The sequence below is a fragment of the Amyelois transitella genome, chromosome 23 (genome assembly GCF_032362555.1).
Source record: "Amyelois transitella isolate CPQ chromosome 23, ilAmyTran1.1, whole genome shotgun sequence".
NCBI lineage: Eukaryota > Metazoa > Arthropoda > Insecta > Lepidoptera > Pyralidae > Amyelois > Amyelois transitella.
The window spans coordinates 2,514,166-2,535,222 of NC_083526.1; the positions used below are offsets into that span (position 1 = coordinate 2,514,166).

The 21,057-nt window shown below is 34.9% G+C and overlaps 2 protein-coding genes across 4 annotated transcripts in view; both read right to left on the reverse strand.

The window, feature by feature from the left end:
* The window catches only part of LOC106133036 (protein phosphatase PP2A 55 kDa regulatory subunit), a 38,136-nt gene extending 30,186 nt beyond the window's left edge, over positions 1 to 7,950 (reverse strand). For both annotated transcript variants that reach the window (XM_013332626.2, XM_013332625.2), the window contains exon 1: positions 7,760 to 7,950. The gene's annotated coding sequence lies outside the window, so the exon portion shown is untranslated. The remainder of the gene's footprint in view (positions 1 to 7,759) is intronic.
* A 423-nt stretch (positions 7,951 to 8,373) lies between these two features.
* On the reverse strand, positions 8,374 to 20,484 carry LOC106133038 (uncharacterized). 2 transcript variants are annotated; one of them, XM_060950946.1, is made up of 6 exons: positions 20,036 to 20,484; positions 17,889 to 18,078; positions 16,464 to 16,778; positions 14,677 to 16,056; positions 13,736 to 13,879; positions 8,374 to 13,107 (listed from the first exon to the last, which is right to left on the reverse strand). In XM_060950946.1, exons 2-6 carry the CDS (start codon positions 18,069 to 18,071, stop codon positions 13,015 to 13,017), a joined length of 2,115 nt encoding a protein of 704 aa, XP_060806929.1. In that variant the 5' UTR covers positions 18,072 to 18,078; positions 20,036 to 20,484; the 3' UTR covers positions 8,374 to 13,014. The 2 variants fall into 2 exon arrangements, with proteins under 2 accessions (XP_060806929.1, XP_013188085.2); XM_013332631.2 differs by having other exon boundaries at positions 20,040 to 20,483.
* Positions 20,485 to 21,057: the final 573 nt, after the last annotated feature.

Here is a 21,057-nt window from a genome sequence, read left to right on the forward strand (position 1 = left end):
CCATCTTCAATTGGACATCTAGTGATAGTGGCGACCACAAAAATTGTAAACATTTGGCACAGTCAACGACGAATAAAGGGTCGGAAAATTTAAAATCTATGTATAATGAGCATTATGTTTCTCAATAAATACCGAACGATAGCAGCAAATAATATTTTGAAGAACTCGAAATTCTCGTGAACTTTAATAAAATCACACATTGATTACAGGCCGAAAACATATCGTAACATTCGATAAATTTTTGACCTTGCCAATGACGGGTCAATGGGTCGAATAAAATCACCTCTGAATAATTGTAAATTGGGTAGGGATGTAATTTTTTTATTTTGTATTTTACAATTGTTATTTTTTTTTTAATCATGTTAGTAGGAGCAGTTACATAAGTATATTCTGTAGTAAAGTCCGGCTTTCAAAAGCAAGGTCGCCAGGGCATTGACCTTGGTCATACACAATCCATATGTTTACAATATGCATGGTATCGGTATAGGTACCTCTGGGTAAACCTAACAGATAAAATCTACCTACCTAGAGGTGGCTGCGCTCATTGATAGGCTATGAATACATAAAATCACGCCTCTTTCCCGGAGGGGTACGCAGAGACTACCTCCTTCCACTTGCCACGATCTCTGCATACTTCCTTCGCTTCATCCACATTCATAACTCTCTTCATGCAAACTCGGCGGTTTCGGGTACTTTTGACCTGACCCTTTACCAGGACGTCCTTAATTTGATCAAGATAAGTTCGTCTAGGTCTTCCCACTCTGACCTTTCCCTCCACACTCTCCTTGTATATGTGCTTAGTCAACCCGCTAAGAATACCGTAATAAATATAGGTACTACCTATAGTATAGTATGTAATTATTCATATGCTTCCTGGCTATAATCCCGGTTGCATCCCCACCACTCTGGAGAGGAGCCCGGGGTAAGCCCTTTACCATGGATCCTGGATTAGGTGAGCCAGGTTTTAACACGAAGCGACTCCTGTCTGATCTCCGCAACCTTTGCAGGAGAACCAAACCCGTATTGGATCATCACACATCCAGTTGCCTGAATGTGTAAGTTACCTCACGATGTTTTTCCTCACTGTAAGAGCATCGGTTAGTATTCAAACTAATGGCGACAGGGCGAGGTAGGATTCGAACTTGTGCCTTAATGCACATTGCACACTTTAACCAACACCTTACCGATTCGACCATCAACGCTCTAATAGAAAGTACGTATAGTAAGTACTATTAATTACGATATTCTATAGGTATGTACTAAGAAAAATTATCTTAGTAAGAAAAAATACCTATGTAGTATGTATATTAAGTCACGTTAATGAGATAAATAGTAATCACTGCATAGTATAAAACAAAGTCGCTATTTTAGTCTGTTTGTCTGTATGCTTACATCTTTAAAATTACGCAACGGATTTTGATGCGGTTTTTTGTAACAGGTAGAGTGATTCAAGAGGAAAGTTTTTATGTACTTATAATAACTTTTATAATTTTGCACCCGTGCGAAGCCGGGGCGGGTCGCTAGTTAAGTATATATTTTGTTTAAGAATGTAAATTCGGTATTTTTTCAAGAAATTTTATGATACCAAGGAACTTAAATATTTTTTGGAGACGTAAATTTTTAAATAATGCAGATATTAAATAAATATTCGTAAGTATCCTTTTTTCCGAAACCAATAAATCCGGCTCTTTCGAAGATTACTTCATTACAAACAGACAGTTATTTACTATAAAAAATAACACATACACGGTTTGGACTTTCGACTCACAATACAAGGAAATACAACTGAATGGTTTGAACCGACGAGAAAAAACGTGTGTCAAACAAAGGTCACTCATACCCATGGATAAAAAGATAATTATAAAAACTAACAAATCTGACTTTTTACCTCTTGATAATATTAGTATAGATTTATGATCGCTGTCCCGAACATCGATAGTTTTTCGCGCAATAGAAATGGGGCGTAGCGCGTGCCATGCTGCGGAGAGTTGTCACATAATAAACATTTAATGATGACGCCTCTTTCCCGAAGATTCGACGGAATCAGATTAACTTTTGCCACGATATCTGCATAGGTCAATCAATTTTTTAATGCATACTCGTCAGTTTTAGGGTAGGTACCTACTATATAATAATAGATATTTACCTTTTCTGCATCAATTCACGCAATACTTAAGCCAATTATGATGTAACACTATGAAAAGGATTTTCATGTATTATTTTTTTTTAAATACCGGGTCCTGTCTAAGCGATAGCGCCAACTTAGGAAATAAATTAAGTTATAGGTCATTTATTGAATTTCTCATTAAATTAATTGCTTATAAATGGGATTTGACTACGTGACGATGAGCGCGCGTGCACTGTTTTAAATTGTGTCCATTTAAAATAAATTAAGAAGCGATTAGTTATTATCGCGGGTTACATATATATTTAGGCGTCAGACGAGCCTCTTAATATACGGAAAATAAATGATTCACGTCGATCCATCTAAATCTTTAATAGGGGCACGTCTGATCGAATTATCCTGCCACTCAGTCTGTTTATGTACTCTAAAATTCGTGAAAGTATATTTTAAATATATAGAAAAATTATTACGATGTAGGTTTTACACGTTTACAAATTATTACTTGTAAACTAAATTATGAAATGTGATTGTAATTAAACTTTTTTTATGCAATCCCCAATCTCTTGGGAATCCCCAAGAGTTTGGGGATTGGGATGATCTCCAACCCCAAGAGACCTATTGGCCAGTGCCTCTTATTATAAAGTTCTTTAACAAAATTTAGCAACTATGAAAATTATTATGCGCGTGTCTTTTTTAATTTTCATAACAATTGAACGACTTATAATAAGAACTTAGGTATAACATTCTGATCAATTATATGTAACTTCTATATTTTTTGCCTGCAGTAAAAGACTATTATTATTAAAGATACAAGAAGAATGCTGTTTATTGTTATTATGGCCCGTTTTTTACCGGAACTTGGCAATCATTACACAAAGACCTATTTATTTTTACACGTCCTAGAATCTAACTAGACTGATTGACAGATGTATACCTAGGTAGTACGCAAGATCGCACATGCAATCAGATATAAAGACCTAAACACACAACGCAGAACTAGACTAGAATAAACAAATATGCTTTTACATAAGTACTTATACATATGTAAGTAGTTGGAATAGGTAAACTCAACTTCAGACATAAATGTGTACTGTATTTATATGCCTATAAGGAAAGAAAAGGCTTTATACGACAACGAACAAAAACATCTTAAATACATTAATTAGATAAAAATTGAGGAGTTTAAGAAAGAGAAGGAGAGATGACGGAAGGTCGTAAGATAAGCTGAGTCTGCCTTATGGTGACTTTCGATACTGACAAGGAACTGAATGTTTATCACTTGCGCTACGAAAAAGATTAGGCTATGCTGATGAACTAGACTCCAGTTTGTCAGCATCATGGCAAAATCGTTTTCTCTGGTAGCTATAGTAATAAATGAGTGTTAATGTCGTTTAGGCCTGATGCCTACAGCCTGCTTATTTCTCTAACTGCTCACAATGTAGTGTGTTCAGTGTGTTGGAACCTTAATGCCGTGTCGTCATGATTGCACTAGTGGAGGTCACGGGCCGTTCCACGTTTGTCCAGACGAGTTCTTGCTCCTAGTCATCGTTATAGTATAGGAGGCGACTAGTTTTTAAAAAGAAAATACTTAGCATTTGAAAGATTTATAAATTTTATTATGATACAGATTGAGCTGGACCACAAGTAAGTTCAAGATTTGTGTTATGTGCTACTACATACAATTCATCGGTTATATGTATGATTCTATTTTTGACACTAGTCATATAATGTTATTTTTTTAGTACCCGCTGCGTCAAAAGGGCCGTCAAATTATATTGATCGGGGCCGGTAGAAAAAATGAAGTCTGACCTTACGTACACATTCAACATTTCGTCGTGAAAGCGTTAACAGAGAGACTTGCGCAAACAAAAATAAAGCATTTATATTTTTTATAGATATAACAACCGTTGAAACAAAAATAATGTCGGTCTCCTGGACTAAAAATTCATCTTATATGGCAACTAATGCGACTAGAACCTTAATAGATATATCGTTGCTTGTACGGAAGTACTTACTGAAGGACGCCATAGAGGAAAAGGTTCTTGTCTCCATTTACGTATCTAAAAGTACCTGGTTACTACGATTTCAGAATGTTTGTTCTTCTGATGGAAGTCAACATTATGATAATCATAATCTAGCTGCGCCTCGGGGCTTCGCTTCCGTGAGAATTACGGACATTATGTTATTCTAGGTTTTATAACTACTCGTGTATTAAATTTCATCCAAATCCGTCTGGTATATTTTACGTGAGAGTTACAATCATACATCCACACCACACATGCGCACGTCCTTAGGTACCTACTTAAATAAATAAATATATACGGGACAAATTACACAGATTGAGTTAGTCTCGATGTAAGTTCGAAACTTGCGTTACGAGATGCTAACTCAACGATACAATATTCTATAATAAATACTGATATACTTACTTAGATAAACATTCAAAACCCAGGCCAATCAAAAAAAAATCATTTCTTGTTGGTAAAGTTTATAAGGATGTAGGTACCTGTTATGTAAATTCTTACAAACTTGCGCTTTAATATATGTATATTATTAGTAGGATAGTCATATTTTGTGTAAATCATCCAGCTGAGCGTAAGCTTTCTGTCTTTTGAGACTGTTGGCTCTATTTACCTCGTAAGGGAGAAAGAAGTAATTTAAGTATGTACTATATATGCACAATACGCTACTGATTGTGATAGCTGTGCCTGAGGAAACTGCGTTGATGTTAATATTGCTCTAACTTTGTGATCAAACAAAATTAGTTCACAACTATTCAAAAGGTCGGAAGAACGAGTGAGCAAGGAGTTGAGAAAACTTTGCAAGTTCATTAAACAAACTACGGAAAGAATTTGCATGACCATCCCATAAGAGCCGTCTGTTGGTGGTTTTCTGAGACTCCAAGGGTCAGGGTTCAGTCCGGTCATTATGAGAAAAAATATCTAATTGGCCCGGGTCTTTGATGATTATCTGAGTAGGTAAGCAAAATTTCCAGACTTAAAGCTAATGTGTGTATCACTGTAATGCAGCCGCTGCAGGTCATGAGCGCATCATTTCCTAAATACAATTTGAATGTAGAATCAAACATACATACATATGGTCACGTCTATATCCCATGCGGGGAAGACAGAGCCAACAGTCTTGAAGACTAAATGGCCACGTTCAGCTATTTGGCTTAATGATAGAATTGAGATTCAAATAGTGACAGGTTGCTAGCCCATCGCCTAAAAGAAGAATCCCAAGTTTATAAGCCTATCCCTTAGTCGCCTTTTACGACATCCATTGGAAAGACATGGAGTGATCCTATTCTTTTTTGAAAAATTTAAATTTTATTTTTTTATTTAAAAATTAGAAAAGATAACATTTCCTTCTATACGTATGTATAAAAAACGGGCCAAGTCAAAAGAGTTTAACATAATATTATTTAGTTTAATATGACTGTTGGCTCTGCTTACTCCGCAATTGATATAGACGTGACTATATGTGTGTAAGTGAGAGAGGACAGAATCGATGCCTCCGATTAACGGTACATAATGCAGTTTTGTTTATTAAAAAAACAAAAGCCAACAAACATTGGACAAAAACAATGAAGAGATGAGCTGTTTGCATTCTAAAACAAACATCAATTGAATAATGGCTGGTTACGACTAGATTGATCTGTTTTGAACCGGCACAAACCGGTAAATGCTTAATCGATGCAATTTTCATCGATTTCAGTAACAGGGACATTATTATTACCATTCTTGTAAAAGCTAGAACTGTAAATATTTAATGCATTATTACTAGGAATTCTTAAAACTCTGTCAATGTGTGCTGTCTATAGACACAGAATTTTTATTAATCTATACTAATATTATAAAGCTTGAAGAGTTGGTTTGTTTGTTTGAACGCGCTAATCTCAGGAACTACTGGTTCGAATTGAAAAAATATTTTGGCGTTGATAAGACCATTTATCGAGAAAGGCTTTAGGCTATATAACATCACGCTGCAACTATAAGGAGCAAAGAAGTTAGGGAAACTAACTTCTTAAAAGGTCTTATCAACGCCAAAATAATTTTTCAAAATGTGATGTGAAAAAAATATTCGTCCTTGAGGGCTTCAATAATGCCCAAAATAACTATTCCACGCGAACGAAGTTGCGGGCACAGCTAATCTAGTAATAAACCTATAAGTACTTTGTAAGTGAGAACACAAACGCAATTTTTCCGCTTTCTTATTCCTCTCTATGTTGTCGTGGTGTTAATTCCAGTTAGGTACTTCATAACTTCTCACGAGAGGAGAGGGTGGGCCTTATAACGATGATTTTGAATTGGTTAAATCAGTTTTTATTATTATAATACCTAAGCGATTCGCGTCCGTACCTGGATCTCTAATCTCTATCATCTTTGGCTGTTCTGAGTTGCACCCTTCACCAACATGCTTCGGATCCTGGAGTCCGCTTTCAGACATTTTTCCTTCCACTTTGTCCGGTTCGTCTTCAGTTTTAAGATCATTGGCACGCATATCATCTTTAGCGAACTGTCCGTCCGTATCTGGATCTTGGTTAAACTGCCTGTTGCCTTGATAATCAATTTTCCGATATTTTATCTCACCGCAAAGGATTTGTACCTGTATGTCCGTCACTTTTTTTTGGACATCTTCGAGCCACCGGTGCTTATTACCTCTAAATTGTTAAATTAAACTGAATGTCATCATTGCCATACAGCAAAACGCGGCCTTTCAGTCTTATCAAGACTATTGGCTGAGTATAGCTCCATAACGGATGCATACATAAAACACGCCTTTTTCCCGGAGGGGTAGACTACATTTTTCCATTTGCAACGATCTCTGCATACTTCTTTCGCTCTTTCTTTTCTTCATCTACAGATAAAGATAATTATTATACCGTATGTTGAATTGCTTGACGTTCTTTTCTCATATAACAATGTCCTTTCGCCGCCCGTGGCATACAAACCTACAAAAGTATAATGGCCTCACACAAGGCGATCTCCTTATACGTATTAAATATTATTATGCTGTTACATTAACGTGTACTTCTATGGTTTTACGGAATCAGATTGTATCGTATCTCACGGCTGTTTATCATGTCTTTATATTGTAAAGCATACTAATTACATCATCATGCTTCACTCTCATCAATCATACTTCGTATTATACTAGGTAATAATTATTTATGCCGTGTGATTGCCGACACTCAAAATTACCAGCATTTCATCTCTCACCATTTGCAGGTGTTACCATGGTACAATATAGCTTAGGTCCTGCATAGTTTGCGGAGGTCAGACGGAAGTCGCTTCATGTAAAAATCTGACTTACTTAATCCAGCGTCCGCAGCATAAGAGAGCAGTCACATGATTATTAAGCGCACCCCGGGCTCCTCTCCAGAGAGTAGAAGAATGTATTACATATAATATGTATTTACGTCAGAAGGGAGAAAATTATTGCTTCATTTGCTCTAATAAATCGTAGTTACTTTTAACATATTATATTCATACTGAAATTAAATTATTATTATTATACAAAATAATATGATAAAAAATTGTAAATACGCACAATTAATAAAAACTGTCATCGTCATCTTATGAAAATAAAAATTTAAATATCGGAAATCGGAAAATTAAAAATATTACTTACATGCCAGCATACGAATAAAAAAAATAACACAAAAAGTTTACAAACAATATCCACAAAACACTGGCCACTAAAATGTTGACACAAGTTTTACAACACTAATCACTTGAAAAATGGCGGGAAAATTTCGCTCGGAATATCAATTGTTTTCCTGCACATTAGACTCTCGCATTATCCGTGTTACCTATACGGATAACAATACAACAATGCTGTGTGTGAGTAAACAATTTTGTTGTGGTCTCGACTCGACGAGGTTATCATATCAGCATATTGAGCGCTGATAATGGTAACGACATCTAGTGACGACATTTGATAATTAAATCGTATGTGTATTTTTGGAGTTTTCATCTGTGATGTGAATAGAATATGGTGTAAGGATCTAATCATAGAAATCTGAAAGAGATATTTCGATTTCCATGGATGTACGATGTATGATTTGATTTTGTCATACCTATTTTATGAAGTATAGCGCACATCTGATTATTACCATTTATATTTCCACAACTCGCTTTTCAATAAACACGGTGTTAATTCTGTTGATTATTTTAGAAAATACCTTATTCACGTTAAAAATTTTGTTAGGTATATAGATTATTGTTAAACAGTGAAACAACAGAAAAAATTAAATCGTTTATTTAATTCGTTATAAATGATTACGAAAATACAATAAATAAAGTATTCAAAACTTACCAATTCTTATAAAATGAAAATACTGATTAAAATGACAATCTTAATACTAAACTCAGACGTCAAAATTAAAATGCAGTGGCCGCTTAGAGGCTTGAGCATGCAAAAATATTTAAAATCAATTTAGCCAAGCCTCGAAGTAAGTTCGAGACTTGTGTTACGAGCTACTAACTCAACGATACTAAATTTTATAATAAATACTTATATAGATAAACATCCAAGACCCAGGCCAATCAGAAAAGTTCTTTTCTCATCATGCCCTGGCCGGGATTCGAACCCGGGACCTCTGGTGTCACAGACAAGAGTACTACCGCTGCGCCACAGAGGCCGTAAGTGTTTCATCTTTGAGGAGCAGCTGGGATTTCTTCAGGTTTATTTTACAACCTACTTCACCTTTAAAATTTCACCCAGTGGCCAGTCCAGTGTATTGGTGTCCTTATTTAACCTTATCTCTACATAGGATTCAACCGTGTAAACTACAGTAGAACTCCAATTATCCGAATTAATGGGGACCGGGACCCATTCGGATAATCAAATATTCGTATAATCGGTATTTTTTTTTTAAAAATTGCCATTGGAGATAATAAAAGATACTTTTTGATATTGCACTATCTTTTTATTGAATTAAATGAAAGAAACATGAAATTTTCACATGTTTTAAATATAAATAAAATGAACTTATGTACAAGTTTAGAAATAAAAATCATTGTTTTTTAAACATCTCCGTCAATGTAAGCTGTTTTGATTCGGATAATCGGCGATTCGGATAGTCGGAGTTCGGATAATTGGAGTTTTACTGTAGTAGGTATTTTTATATAATTACTTAGTCGAAATAATTAATGAATTTAAACATTGACAAAATCTTTTGATTGTCAAATTTTTTCGCCCGAGTAAAATATTTATCTATATAAACAGAAACGCTTGTAGGTATTTATTTTTCCACCCAGGTAAGATAACGGCAAAAAATTAAGTCAAAACGAACGCAAACTAATTACAAACAGTAGCGTTTATTGTTAAAAGGTTATACTTAGATACTCGTATATTGAAAAGTAATTTGTTGTTGTGTAACGGAAAATATAATTTTTTCTAATGATTGTTTCCGTTTAGTTAATGTTACACCTTTCACTATTCCTATTGTCTTGAATATACAATTCGTGGGTGTGTGATGATAAACAAATTAATCTACATATGAGATAGGAGATAGAAAAGAAGACCACTTACTAATGAAACCATAAGGTAGGTATACCTACTATATTTAGTCTTCATTATCAGTAAGAATTAGTACAAAACGTAGATTGAAACTAAATTACAACCAATAGGCCCCTCAAAATAAACTCTTATAACAACTAAACTAACTGGTTTTAAAACTAAATTCTAATCAGTTAATTAAGCATTTAATACCTATCACTTACATTTTTGGCATGAAACGATTGTTTTTAACCCTTTAACCGCCACACTTAATATTAGTTGTCGTGCCCCCAGCGCCAGGCACATTAAAACGATAAATAAATACCTACAACAAATAGAGATGTTCAGTAGTACCTACCTATAGGTATCGATATTTCTTCGAAAGGCACATGCGCCTTTTTCGAACACTTACTATGTTAGGTAAATATCGTAACAGATAGATAAAAAGCGTTACTTTGTAATTGATTGTAATTTTACTTCCAACATTGATAGGCACCTTGGTAACACAATGAAACAAAAGCATATAAAAAAAATATTGTTTTGAAAAGAATTACGTAATAAACTCATTTATTTCTACAGTAACAATTGCTGTATTTGTTTTATAATAAATGAGTTAATATAAACGGTAGTAGTTTATGTGGGTTTGGCGTTGGACATCAATTCACTTTTCCATAAATACTATCAATAATCCTTTAACTTTTAAGTCTTCTAATTATGAAACTTAAGTGTAATCAATAGTAATTAATTACTTCATCATCTATTTATCAAATAATGACACATATTTTTATATAATACAGAATTTATCAAACAAAAAGGCAGATTAAATTAGTAGTGATATTTGACCGTAAATATCCGTCCTTGGCGATTCGAGCACGAACATTTTTGGCGGATTAGTCCGTTCTTGGCGGTTAAAGGGTTAACAACCAATAATATATGGCACAATTTTAACATACAAAAAGGTCCATTAAAAGAGGAGTATAATCTTATACTAAACAGTCAAATCTTTTTTTTTTTTTTTCGTTTTTTCAAATGCTATAGAAAAAAGATAATTATCATTACTTACTACTAGTGTCCGACCGAAGGTCTATTTTTGGCCGAAGCCGAAGCCGAAGCCGATTAATCGGCTATCGCCACAACCTTCGGCCGAAGCCGAAGCCGAAGCCGAAGGTTTATATTCTCTCAGCACTCAGTAATTAATTTTGTTCAATATTGTCTACAAGCTACAATTAATGTTAAAATCATTTCAAAACCTCAATATTGAAGGTTTATATATTGACTGTCTCATATAGAAGTTGATGATATATCATAGAGGTGGTTGGTTTAGAGATAAACTAGCTGTTGCCCGCGACTTCGTCCGCGTAAATTTCGAGTTGAATTTTAATCATATAGTCAGATACAGACAGAAAAAAAATGTAAAAAAAAAATTCTCTATCCGTTTCAGTCAAAATATTAAATGTACAGAAAAAATATTTTTACCTTTTTATTATTATATGTAGTATTTTGATTTTCAGTTTTTTTACATAAAATACTCAAACAATACAAAAAAAAAATATTTTTAATAATAAAAAATATCTTGTAATTGTTGGGATTCGAACTTGGACCGCCAACTTCACAGTCTCACGTGGTAACCACTGGACCATCGAAGCCGTTGCGTTGGTGTCGAAATTAAAGGTCAAATTAAAGGTCATACATATGGTCACGTCTTTATCCCTTGCGGGGTAGACAGAGCCAACAGACTTGAAAAGACTGAATGGCCACGTTCAGCTATTTGACTTAATGATAGAATTGAGATTCAAAAAGTGATAGGTTGCTCGCCCATCGCCTAAAAAAGAATCCCAAGTTTGTAAGCCCATCCCTTAGTCGCCTTTCACTTATATTTATATGTTATAGGTATAATGCCGTCGTATAATGATAAATGACTTTGAATTTTTAATTTCGTAACTTATTTGCAGGCATACTGATGCCTTGAGTTCATTCAAATGTCGATAACTTTTTTTTTTGGGAACCGATTTTGATAAAACAAACTTTAAATGTTATTCTGAGTTAAAACAAAGCAATTGGTGAAAGTTTGAAGTAAATCGGTTTAGTACTTTCGGAGATAATCGTGATCATACATACAGACAGACAGACAAGAAATTAAAAAAAAATATTTTTGCTTTCTATTATTCATTCTAAGTGTCCCTCTATCCATTTCAGTCGAAAATACTAAATGTACAGACAAAATATTTTTACTGTTTTATTATATGTATAGATAAAAGTTTGTGATTTACCTACTGGTAAAAAATAATGATTTGATTTCTTACAAAAACACTCGTTTAAATACACGTATGGACTTGTTTTGATTTGACAGTGACTCCCCGCCGCCTCATGACTTTCGTAACAGTTCGTTCAATCTCGACGGTCGCTCGGACCTTCGGCGAAACCTTCGGCTTCGGCCGGATTTTGGGCCGAAGCCGAATGTTTCGCCGAAGGTGGATTTTTTGGCCGAAGGTGGCCGAAGCCGAAGCCGAAGCCGAAGCTTCGGTCGGACACTACTTACTACCTATATCAAGGTGATAAGCAAACAAAAATCAAACAAAAACCTCTAACAAAAAATGTCATTAAAATGCATAAATAGAAAAATATTCAAAAGATAACTGTCACATTATGGGAAATACGAACTTTTGGTTATAAATCTAGAGAATAAATAAAAAAAAATTAAAATTAATTGAACACTACAATACAATACACTAAGTATTGTTAGTTAAGCGAAAAGGCTCCATTTATTTTTTATACTTGCATACAGCATGTTTGGTCAAATACTATTTTAAATACCTGTTCCTTTTTGTGTATGTTGTTTCATACATATATAATGAAGATGCGCTAACCGTGAATAAAACAAATTAAAAGATAAACGAGCTTCACTTCTCATTCTGAAAATTAAATCATTTAATTATACCCTGTAGTACCTACTTAAAAACAAACTCACAAAAAACAAACGTCATGTCTCAATACTAAAATATAAATCACAACTATTGTGGAATGCACTTATCTTTATAAAAATCAATTTAACATATCAAATCAGGCACATTCTCTAGCCAATATTGAAATAAAAAAAAATTAAACTAACCCTGAACTTCTAATTTTAAATAATAAATTCATGCCATTGACAAATTAGGCACATTACCTTTTCTTTCCGGGCAATATAATAATCGAAAACCATAATCAATACCTAACCAAACAAAAACTCTAAAAAACCAAAATAAATATTTAATTTTCAATTTTAAAATGGTAGGTATGTTTCAGGCATATAACCATTTTTTTTTTGGCCAGTATTAACATTGAATAGAAACCCCGTTCGATAAACAAATTGTATCCAAACCAAAATCAGATATAAAACGAATTCATTCACGTCCATATCTGGCCGCACGTAATAAAGTTACGTTATTTAATAGTATAAGCAAGAAAGCCTCCGTACCGTCTGCTTGGCTCCTGCCCTGAAATATAAAGATTTACTTAAAATTTGCCTTATGTTCATGTCGCACGTATTATTAAAAATCTCAAATTTAATTTGCCAAATTATTATTTTTTACAGATACTTTGTGGAATGATTGAAACATGAATTAGTTTTAGCTTTTGGATAAATAAAATGTTTAAATCATTAATTATCTCTAAAATAAATCTCAATTTCATAATAGAGCCATCCAGATAAAAGCACTCTTCGAGTCAAGTGAGTGTTGACTTTGTCGACTCCAAAGGGATTATGACGTCATTAGAAAGACTTAAAGAGCTTGCATGAAGAGAGATGAAGCGAAAGAAGTATGCAGAGATCGTGGCAAATGGAAAGATGTAGTTCCGTCAACTCTTTCGGGAAACTGGCGTGATTTTATGTATGTACCAGCTATTGCCCGCGACTTCGTTCGCCGTATAATTTAACTAACAATTGTTCATCCTCTTTTAACCCCTTGTCCCCCATTTTTCAAAATAATGTACTTCCTCAGGATCAACTCCATTTATGTACGAAATGTCATAGAAATTCGGTGTAGGTTTAGGCGTGAAAACGTAACAGACAGACGGATAGAATCACTTTCGCCTTTTATTAGTATTAATGCATCAGATATTTACACGGATGTGGGGCAGATACTGCTGTAGCCTGGCTTCCATTGCTCTCTTCACTTCTTTGTGAGAAGTGCTGCAAAGGTGGTTGTTCATATCAGATTCCCCTATGGCCAAGTTGCAGTAGCCGCAGTGAAGGAAATTTGGTTGCATCTAAAAATGAGATTGAAATAAGAATTGATAGAACAAACTTGGGGAAGACGTCAAAAGTAAATAAAAATGGAGCAACACTTAACAAGACTGTTGGCTCTGTCTCCCTCTAGTTGGGATAAAGATTTGGATGTACTCCTCACAGCCCGGGAGCCCTATAAAAGCGCCTGGTCTTCACCTTTGGACTATCAGCTACACCTAGTTAAGTAGCTCACTATCCTCTAGGAACTCCTTGCCGGATCTCGTGTCTAAAGCTAAATCCACAACCTCTTTTTAACTTGTAAAACTAGTCCAAATAAAATTTGTCCTTGTTCTATCATTTTTTTTATTTATCTCTCATTTCTCTCACTTTTGTTTCACTTAAACGTTACACTAGTTTCTACGATTGCTTAAAATAAAACATGATCCTTTCTAGAAAGGAGTCTCTTAATGTAAATATTTTCATCATGGAAGTATACCAGGCTATAATGTCAACGAAAGGTTTTTTTACATTTAGCAAATTGCATCTGACCTTTGTGGGCCCAAACCCAATCATGGCTACACATCCAGTTACCTGAATGTGCAGGTTTCCTCACTATATTTTCCCTCACTGTAAGAGCATCCGTTTGCTCTCAAACTAATGTACATAACTCCTAAGAGAGTCATTGATATATTGCCGGGGTGGGATTTGAACCTTAACGCACAATACTTGGGCATTTCCACTGACGCTCTACAACTTATATTACCTTCCATCTATTGTCACTTGTTAATGTTCTGCGCGAAGATCACTTCCTGAATGTGGTAATTCAATCTGCTCTTACCTCTCTTATAAACTCGTCCGGAATCGAAGTCACGACCATAGTAGTATTCATCTTCTCCTGATGAGCATGCTCCATCTTGTGTATATCGGCGTCTTGTAAGCCGAAATTAGTTTGGCACAATTGACACCTCAGTATAGAGCCATACCTCGTATACATGAAAAAGCTCAAAAGATTCACGCAATATTTCAAATTTATCACCGCGTCCTCAAAACCTTTATTTTCGACCTGTTGAAATTCGTTAATGAATTCTTCCATTGGCACTTTGTTAGCGAATACGCCTAAAGCCTTTTCGGGAGTTATGCTCTTAGATTGAGATTGGCTCCGTACACGATTTTCGTGACCGCTACCCGTCACGTGACCTTTTAACTGCTTCAGAGAAACAGTCATACTTGCCTCACAAATTCCACAATGATACAGATTATTCTTAAATTCTAAGCCATGCTTTTTAGCGTATTCATTCATCTCATCATTCTTTACTTCGGCAACCACTTCCTCTTTATTCGTTAAAACAGGCTCTGAGAATAATGTAGTATTCTTTGTCTCATCTTTATAGGCGTTCAAATAAAATTTAACCTTTTTAAACTCCTCATGCTCTTTAATATGGTTAATAATAAAGTTATAATCAAATTCTAGATCTTCCGCACAATTTGTGCAATATACGACTTGGGAATCAAAATTGACGTAAATACCTCCTTTGATCAATTCAATTAACGACTTCAATATTTTGTCGCTACTGCTATTATCATCAATATTCTTAGTTTTATTATTTTCTCCATTTGATTCAGCCTCATCTTCAGACGATTCCTGACCCTCAATTTTATTTTCATTACTTTTGTTATAATTAGAATTATTTACCGTTGCTTCGAAACTAGATTTCCTTCTTGCCAAACGTTCCTTGTGCAATTTCAGCAATCTCATATGAAGTGCAGATGCAAGGTGTAATTTCTTTCCTTCTTTAACACCACTTTCGCACAGCAGACAATACTTACCGTCCAAATCAAAAATATAATCATCAGCATTAAGAACCTTACGGAATTTGTTATCAACGTCGTAAGGGTCTTGAGTCTCTGACTGTCCTTTAATAGCATTTTTTGTATCTTTCTTTATTTTTGGCTTTTCATTATCCTTTTTCATATCAGTTTGAGGTTTTTCCTTAATAGTTTCTTTAGAAGTATCAACAGCTTTTTTATAATTTTCGCCGACAGGTTCTGTTTTAACCTGGTCTTTAATATTTTCATTTTTATCTGAAGTATTATGTGTAATTATAATTTTACTTTCATCATATTTAATTTTATGCTCTGCAGAATTGAAATGAGATTGGGAGGCATCCTGAAGGAATTCATCATTACAAGTGAGACATTGTATATAACCATCATCAATCTGAAACATGCAATTAGTTTTGTTAGTGCATAATGTTTCACTTCACATACTTTTTATTCAAAATTATTGATGGAAATGTTATCAATTATGAAATGAATTATACACTTATTTAATACACATTTGACTTCTTTTAGGAGTTAACGACAGACGAATGCATGAACTGATTCCTGCGAATTCGTCAATGGCAACCAGTTTATACAAACCATACAGTGACCGCAATCAACCATTTTTTTCACGCAACTTCACCCGCGTTTAACTAAATTTTCTGTTGTTAAAGAATAACCTCTGTTTGGCCTTGAATAATAAAGTGTATGCATCAAAACCGATCTAGCAGCTAAGCCGTGTAAGTAAATAGATAAACAGACTTCCTCATATGGATTTAAATGACAAACAAATTCACTTATTACCTCCCTGTATATAGATTCGCCTTCACCAAACTCAATCTTGCTCTGAATCAATCTAATAATATGATCCTTTTCGCTCTTATGTATGTTTTCGACGACGAAATCCTTGCTACAAACTACGCAGGTTTGGCCTCTGAATCCATTCCATGCTTCCTCCGTGATAGAAATATTATCAAAGGCAATTATAGTGTTCCCGTCGCGTCTGAGGAGTTGTTGAGCTTTGGAAGTTATATGGTGAGAGTGAGTTATATGCAAACCGACTTTGCTGGAAGTGGAGAACAGCACATTGCAGAATTCACAATAATAGCCGCTTGGGACCTGGAAGGAAGGAAGAAAGAAGGAATGTTATTATGTATTGTTACTCTTCATACGTATCAATCACATCTTTATCCCTTACGGAGTAGATAGGAGCTGCGGTCTTGAAAATACTGAAAAGCCACGATCAGGTCGAGATTTAAATATTGACAAGCGCCAGCGCCCTTCGCCTAATAGAAAAATACTAGCTTCCATTGAAAATAATTACACAAATCTTATAATCATGTTATTACTACATAGTATAAAACAAAGTCGCTATTTTAGTCTGTTTGTCTGTATGCTTAAATCTTTAAAATTACGCAACGGATTATGATGCAGTTTTTTGTAACAGGTAGAGTGATTCAAGAGGAAGGTTTTTATGTATAACATTTATAATTTTGCACCCGTGCGAAGCCGGGGCGGGTCGCTAGTGTTCAACAAACTATGATTTCTAATAAGGGTAAGTCCCCAACTACATGAGTGAGTTGGCTGGAAGAGATTGCTTAGCGATAAGTCCGCCTTTGGTCAACTACATTTGTATTAATTACTAATAAAGATAATTTTTATTGTATTGTAATAACTTCAACACGCAATAATGTTATAATAATAAGCAAGGGATAGGATAAACTTGGGATTCTTCTTGTAGGCGATGAACTAGCAACCTGCCACTATTTGAATCTTAATTCTATCATTAACCTGAACAGCTGTATGTGACCTATCATATCATATCATATGTTTTATCTCTTTATAACATACTAGCTGTCCCGGCAAACGTTGTTTTTCCATATAAATAATTTTTGAGTAACTTCTAGAAAAAAAAATTAAGTGTAGACAACCCTTATCACTAAGAGATATGAAAAATAGATGTTGACCGATTCTCATGAAATTTTGTGGGCATATTGATGCCCACAAAATTTCATGAGAATCGGTCACGCCGTTTTGGAGGAATACGGGAACGAACTTTGTGACACGAGATATATATAAGATAACAAATAACGGATAAAGATATGTATGTATGTTATAATACCAAACAATTAATATTCACATATCACTGATTCCTGACCAAGTGTACTATTTTGATAGCACACTAAGTCTAAATTTCTTACTGAATAAGAGAGGTTTTAACATACGAACCTTCCTGATGCGGTCCCTTTCATAACCCTGAGTGTAAGGAGTGGCCTCCAAAGCCTTCCTGTGGACAGAGTTGGCTACGTGCAGGTCTGCGTCCTGGGAACTGCGGAGGTGGCACTCGCAAGGCAAGCAATAAAATTCTACGGCGCTCGTTATGATCCCGTTTCTCCATAATTTCCACAGCATTTTGGATCTGTTAAAGAAATATACTTCTTTAAGTTATGGCATGATGACAAAAGAGCGAAATGCTTCTAGCGAAGACCAGCGTCATGTCTCATACCATGGTCCAGGACCAGAACACATGCTGAGCGTAGACCATGTTAATGCATGATTTTATATTAATGTTAATAAGGAACATACATACATACATATAAACACGTCTATTTCCCTTGCGGGGTAGACAGAGCCAACAGACTTAAAAAGACTGATAGGCCACGCTCAGCTATTTGGCTTAATGATAGAATTGAGACTCAAATAGTGATAGGTTGCTAGCCCATCGCCTAAAAGAAGAATCTCAAGTTTATAAGCCTATCCCTTAGTCGCCTTTTACGACATTCATGGGAAAGATATGGAGTGGTCCTATTCTTTTTTCTATTAGTGCTGGGAACCACATGGCACTAATAGAAAAGAGATAATTAGGAATTGTGAAGTTATTTATACTTAAACTGTGTGACTAAAAAAAATAAATTTTATATTTCTTTCAAAAAAAGGTATTTTAATTTAACACGTCCTCAGTAAAGTTAAAGTTAAGCTTTAAATCCCAAAGAGAATTTAATTTTTTTTTAAATGTTATGGTTGTCAGCTCCATCTACCCCATAACAATAGAGATGTAATAACTTTAGTAGGTACACATGTGTGAAAATGATGTATTTTTATGTTTGTAACAAATATACTGAAAAATAACATTGGCTTAGTTCTTAGAAATTCCTACTTAATCCATGGCCCCACCAAGAGTTTTATTTTTTAATAAAGAACTTGTGTCGCTGGTACCATGTGTACTGCACTTCCGCCTATTAAGATCACTAAGTACTAAGTAAATACAATTTAATTAAAAAATAACTTAAAACAAAAATTACAATACAAAAGGCTCAAACTTATAGACTTAGGTATAGCTAAAAGAAACTTTTCCAGTCTTGGGAAAATAAAGTAAATTGATAATTGATCTCAACTAAGTTTTTTTCTTAAGATGTTGTAGGAAGCACCTCGAATTAATTACCTGGGTAAGAATCGAAAGAATATATCACTTAGAATAAAAAAAACAGGCATCTCTGAATTAAACTCTAAAAACACCCTGTATCCTCACACTTAAGATCAACTTGGCAAACATGTTCATCATATAAAGCAAACTCTTTGTCAACCAAGTAGAGGGGAGGGTACCCTTAAAAAACGGGCCTATTGAGTTTTCCTTGGAAAGAAACATTTTAGTTTACAAATTTATATTAACTATCTTTTCACAGAGTCGCAGGTTCACTGTCCTGGAGATTTTCAGTCAAGTAGATATGTATAGCCTTTATTACACCATTAAGGTTTTGTCTGTGTACAAAAGTGTAGGCTTCCGGCATGGGGGGGTCATGGGGGGTGTTACCCCCTCCCCACCCCTCTCCGGCGGTAGCCCGTTTCAAGAGTTTTACCCTGCTTACCTTGGTAGATACATGTTTATGTAGCAACTAATAATGTTTAAAAAAACACTAATGCATTCATTTCATGAATACAGTTTTAAATATTTTTTCTTACAGCACTTAATGGATGAAAGCAATTTTAAGTATCTACCTACCTACCTCCCAGAATTAGGTGCAGAACAGTCCTACCAACAAATTCAATCGCTTGAACCACTTCTTTCGAGGGTTTGCTATTATGACGTAGGTTTAACTTTGTTAACACAGGGTACAGCTAGTAGTAGGACGACGACGTACCTATTTATTATGCCCTTATTCGATAGGTATATAGGGTACCTATTCCAGTTTATTCAGTTCCAGATATAAGAAGGCATTTGACAAAAAAATTCAGACACTAGGTATTAAGGTATTTATAGGTGACTAGCGAAAGAACTCTCTTGACTTGAAGATACAAAAGGATTCATTAAAATTACTCAATACATATTTTATCACAAACACTGATCAGAAATTATACACGTGCAAAAAAACTTTTACTTACTTTCAAGCGCCAATTGAAAGATTGAATCGAACACAGAATGTGATGTGCCACAATTTACAAATCGCCGATTGCCTTTGTGAATTAAATTAAAGTAAACGAAATTCCTAAATAGCTACCCTCGCAAAATACAGGTTTATTTACATGTTTCTTCCAATACAATAGATAACATAGTAGTATGTACTACACATGAGAGGGGCCAACTGAAGGCCAACCGAAGTGAATTGACCTAACCAAACACGGAAATACTATCGGAAATAAATGGAAGTCCCGGCCAAAGAGAATATTAGGTATCACTTATTGACGTTATATCACTTAAATCTAATTATAAATACTGCTGTCTACGATTCTACTAGACCGTATATTTTGGAATTAAAATAAAAGAATGCGTTCTGCGTGGTGATGTAGGTACCTATATAACTACTACAGGCAGTCCCGGTCAAAATCTCAGGTCAAAATCAATGAAGAAAGTCAAAATCAATAAATACAGGAACAGCCATAGAGAAGTGAAATATATCGTCTACTCACATGGCAATTTGTAGTAACGACTAGTCAAAGACCAAATTGCACGTTTATATCCCTTTCTAGGTAGACAGATCCTTAAGATTGGAATGTTGGAAGGCCTCATTTAGCTATATCGTTTAGAGGTGCAACTGAGATTCACAAAGTAACAGGTTGCTAGCCCATCGCCAAATTGAAACAAATAATTTAATTATCAGAAGGAATTGTACTCACCTTTTTAGAAGGGAATGTGCCTTTAACACCATAATCCTGTATTGGGTGAGTCAGATATTTACACGAACCTTTTAGGAAGTGTGTGAAACTTTTTCACGTTCTCGGCGCTGTGGCCGCTATCACGGCGGACGGCCTCGGTGCTCGAACCGCTTGGTGCCTCGGCACCAAGCGGTAGGCAATGATACTATGTGGTTTTAGTTGAATCAAGCCCCAGATAACATATTGTAGCGGGAGCGATGATGATTCGGCTAGGCCGTCACCAAATTGAAGAACTTCCGTAAGGATA

Bases quoted from the DNA above. Each gene is read 5' to 3' on its own strand.
- LOC106133038 (XM_060950946.1), bottom strand. From the start codon at position 18,071: ATGCTGTGGAAATTATGGAGAAACGGGATCATAACGAGCGCCGTAGAA. The intron at 16,057-16,463 runs GTAATAAGTGAA...TGCATGTTTCAG, and splicing joins GCGAATCTATATACAGGGAG to ATTGATGATGGTTATATACA. The intron at 13,880-14,676 runs GTAAGAGCAGAT...TCTCATTTTTAG, and splicing joins CGGACGAGTTTATAAGAGAG to ATGCAACCAAATTTCCTTCA.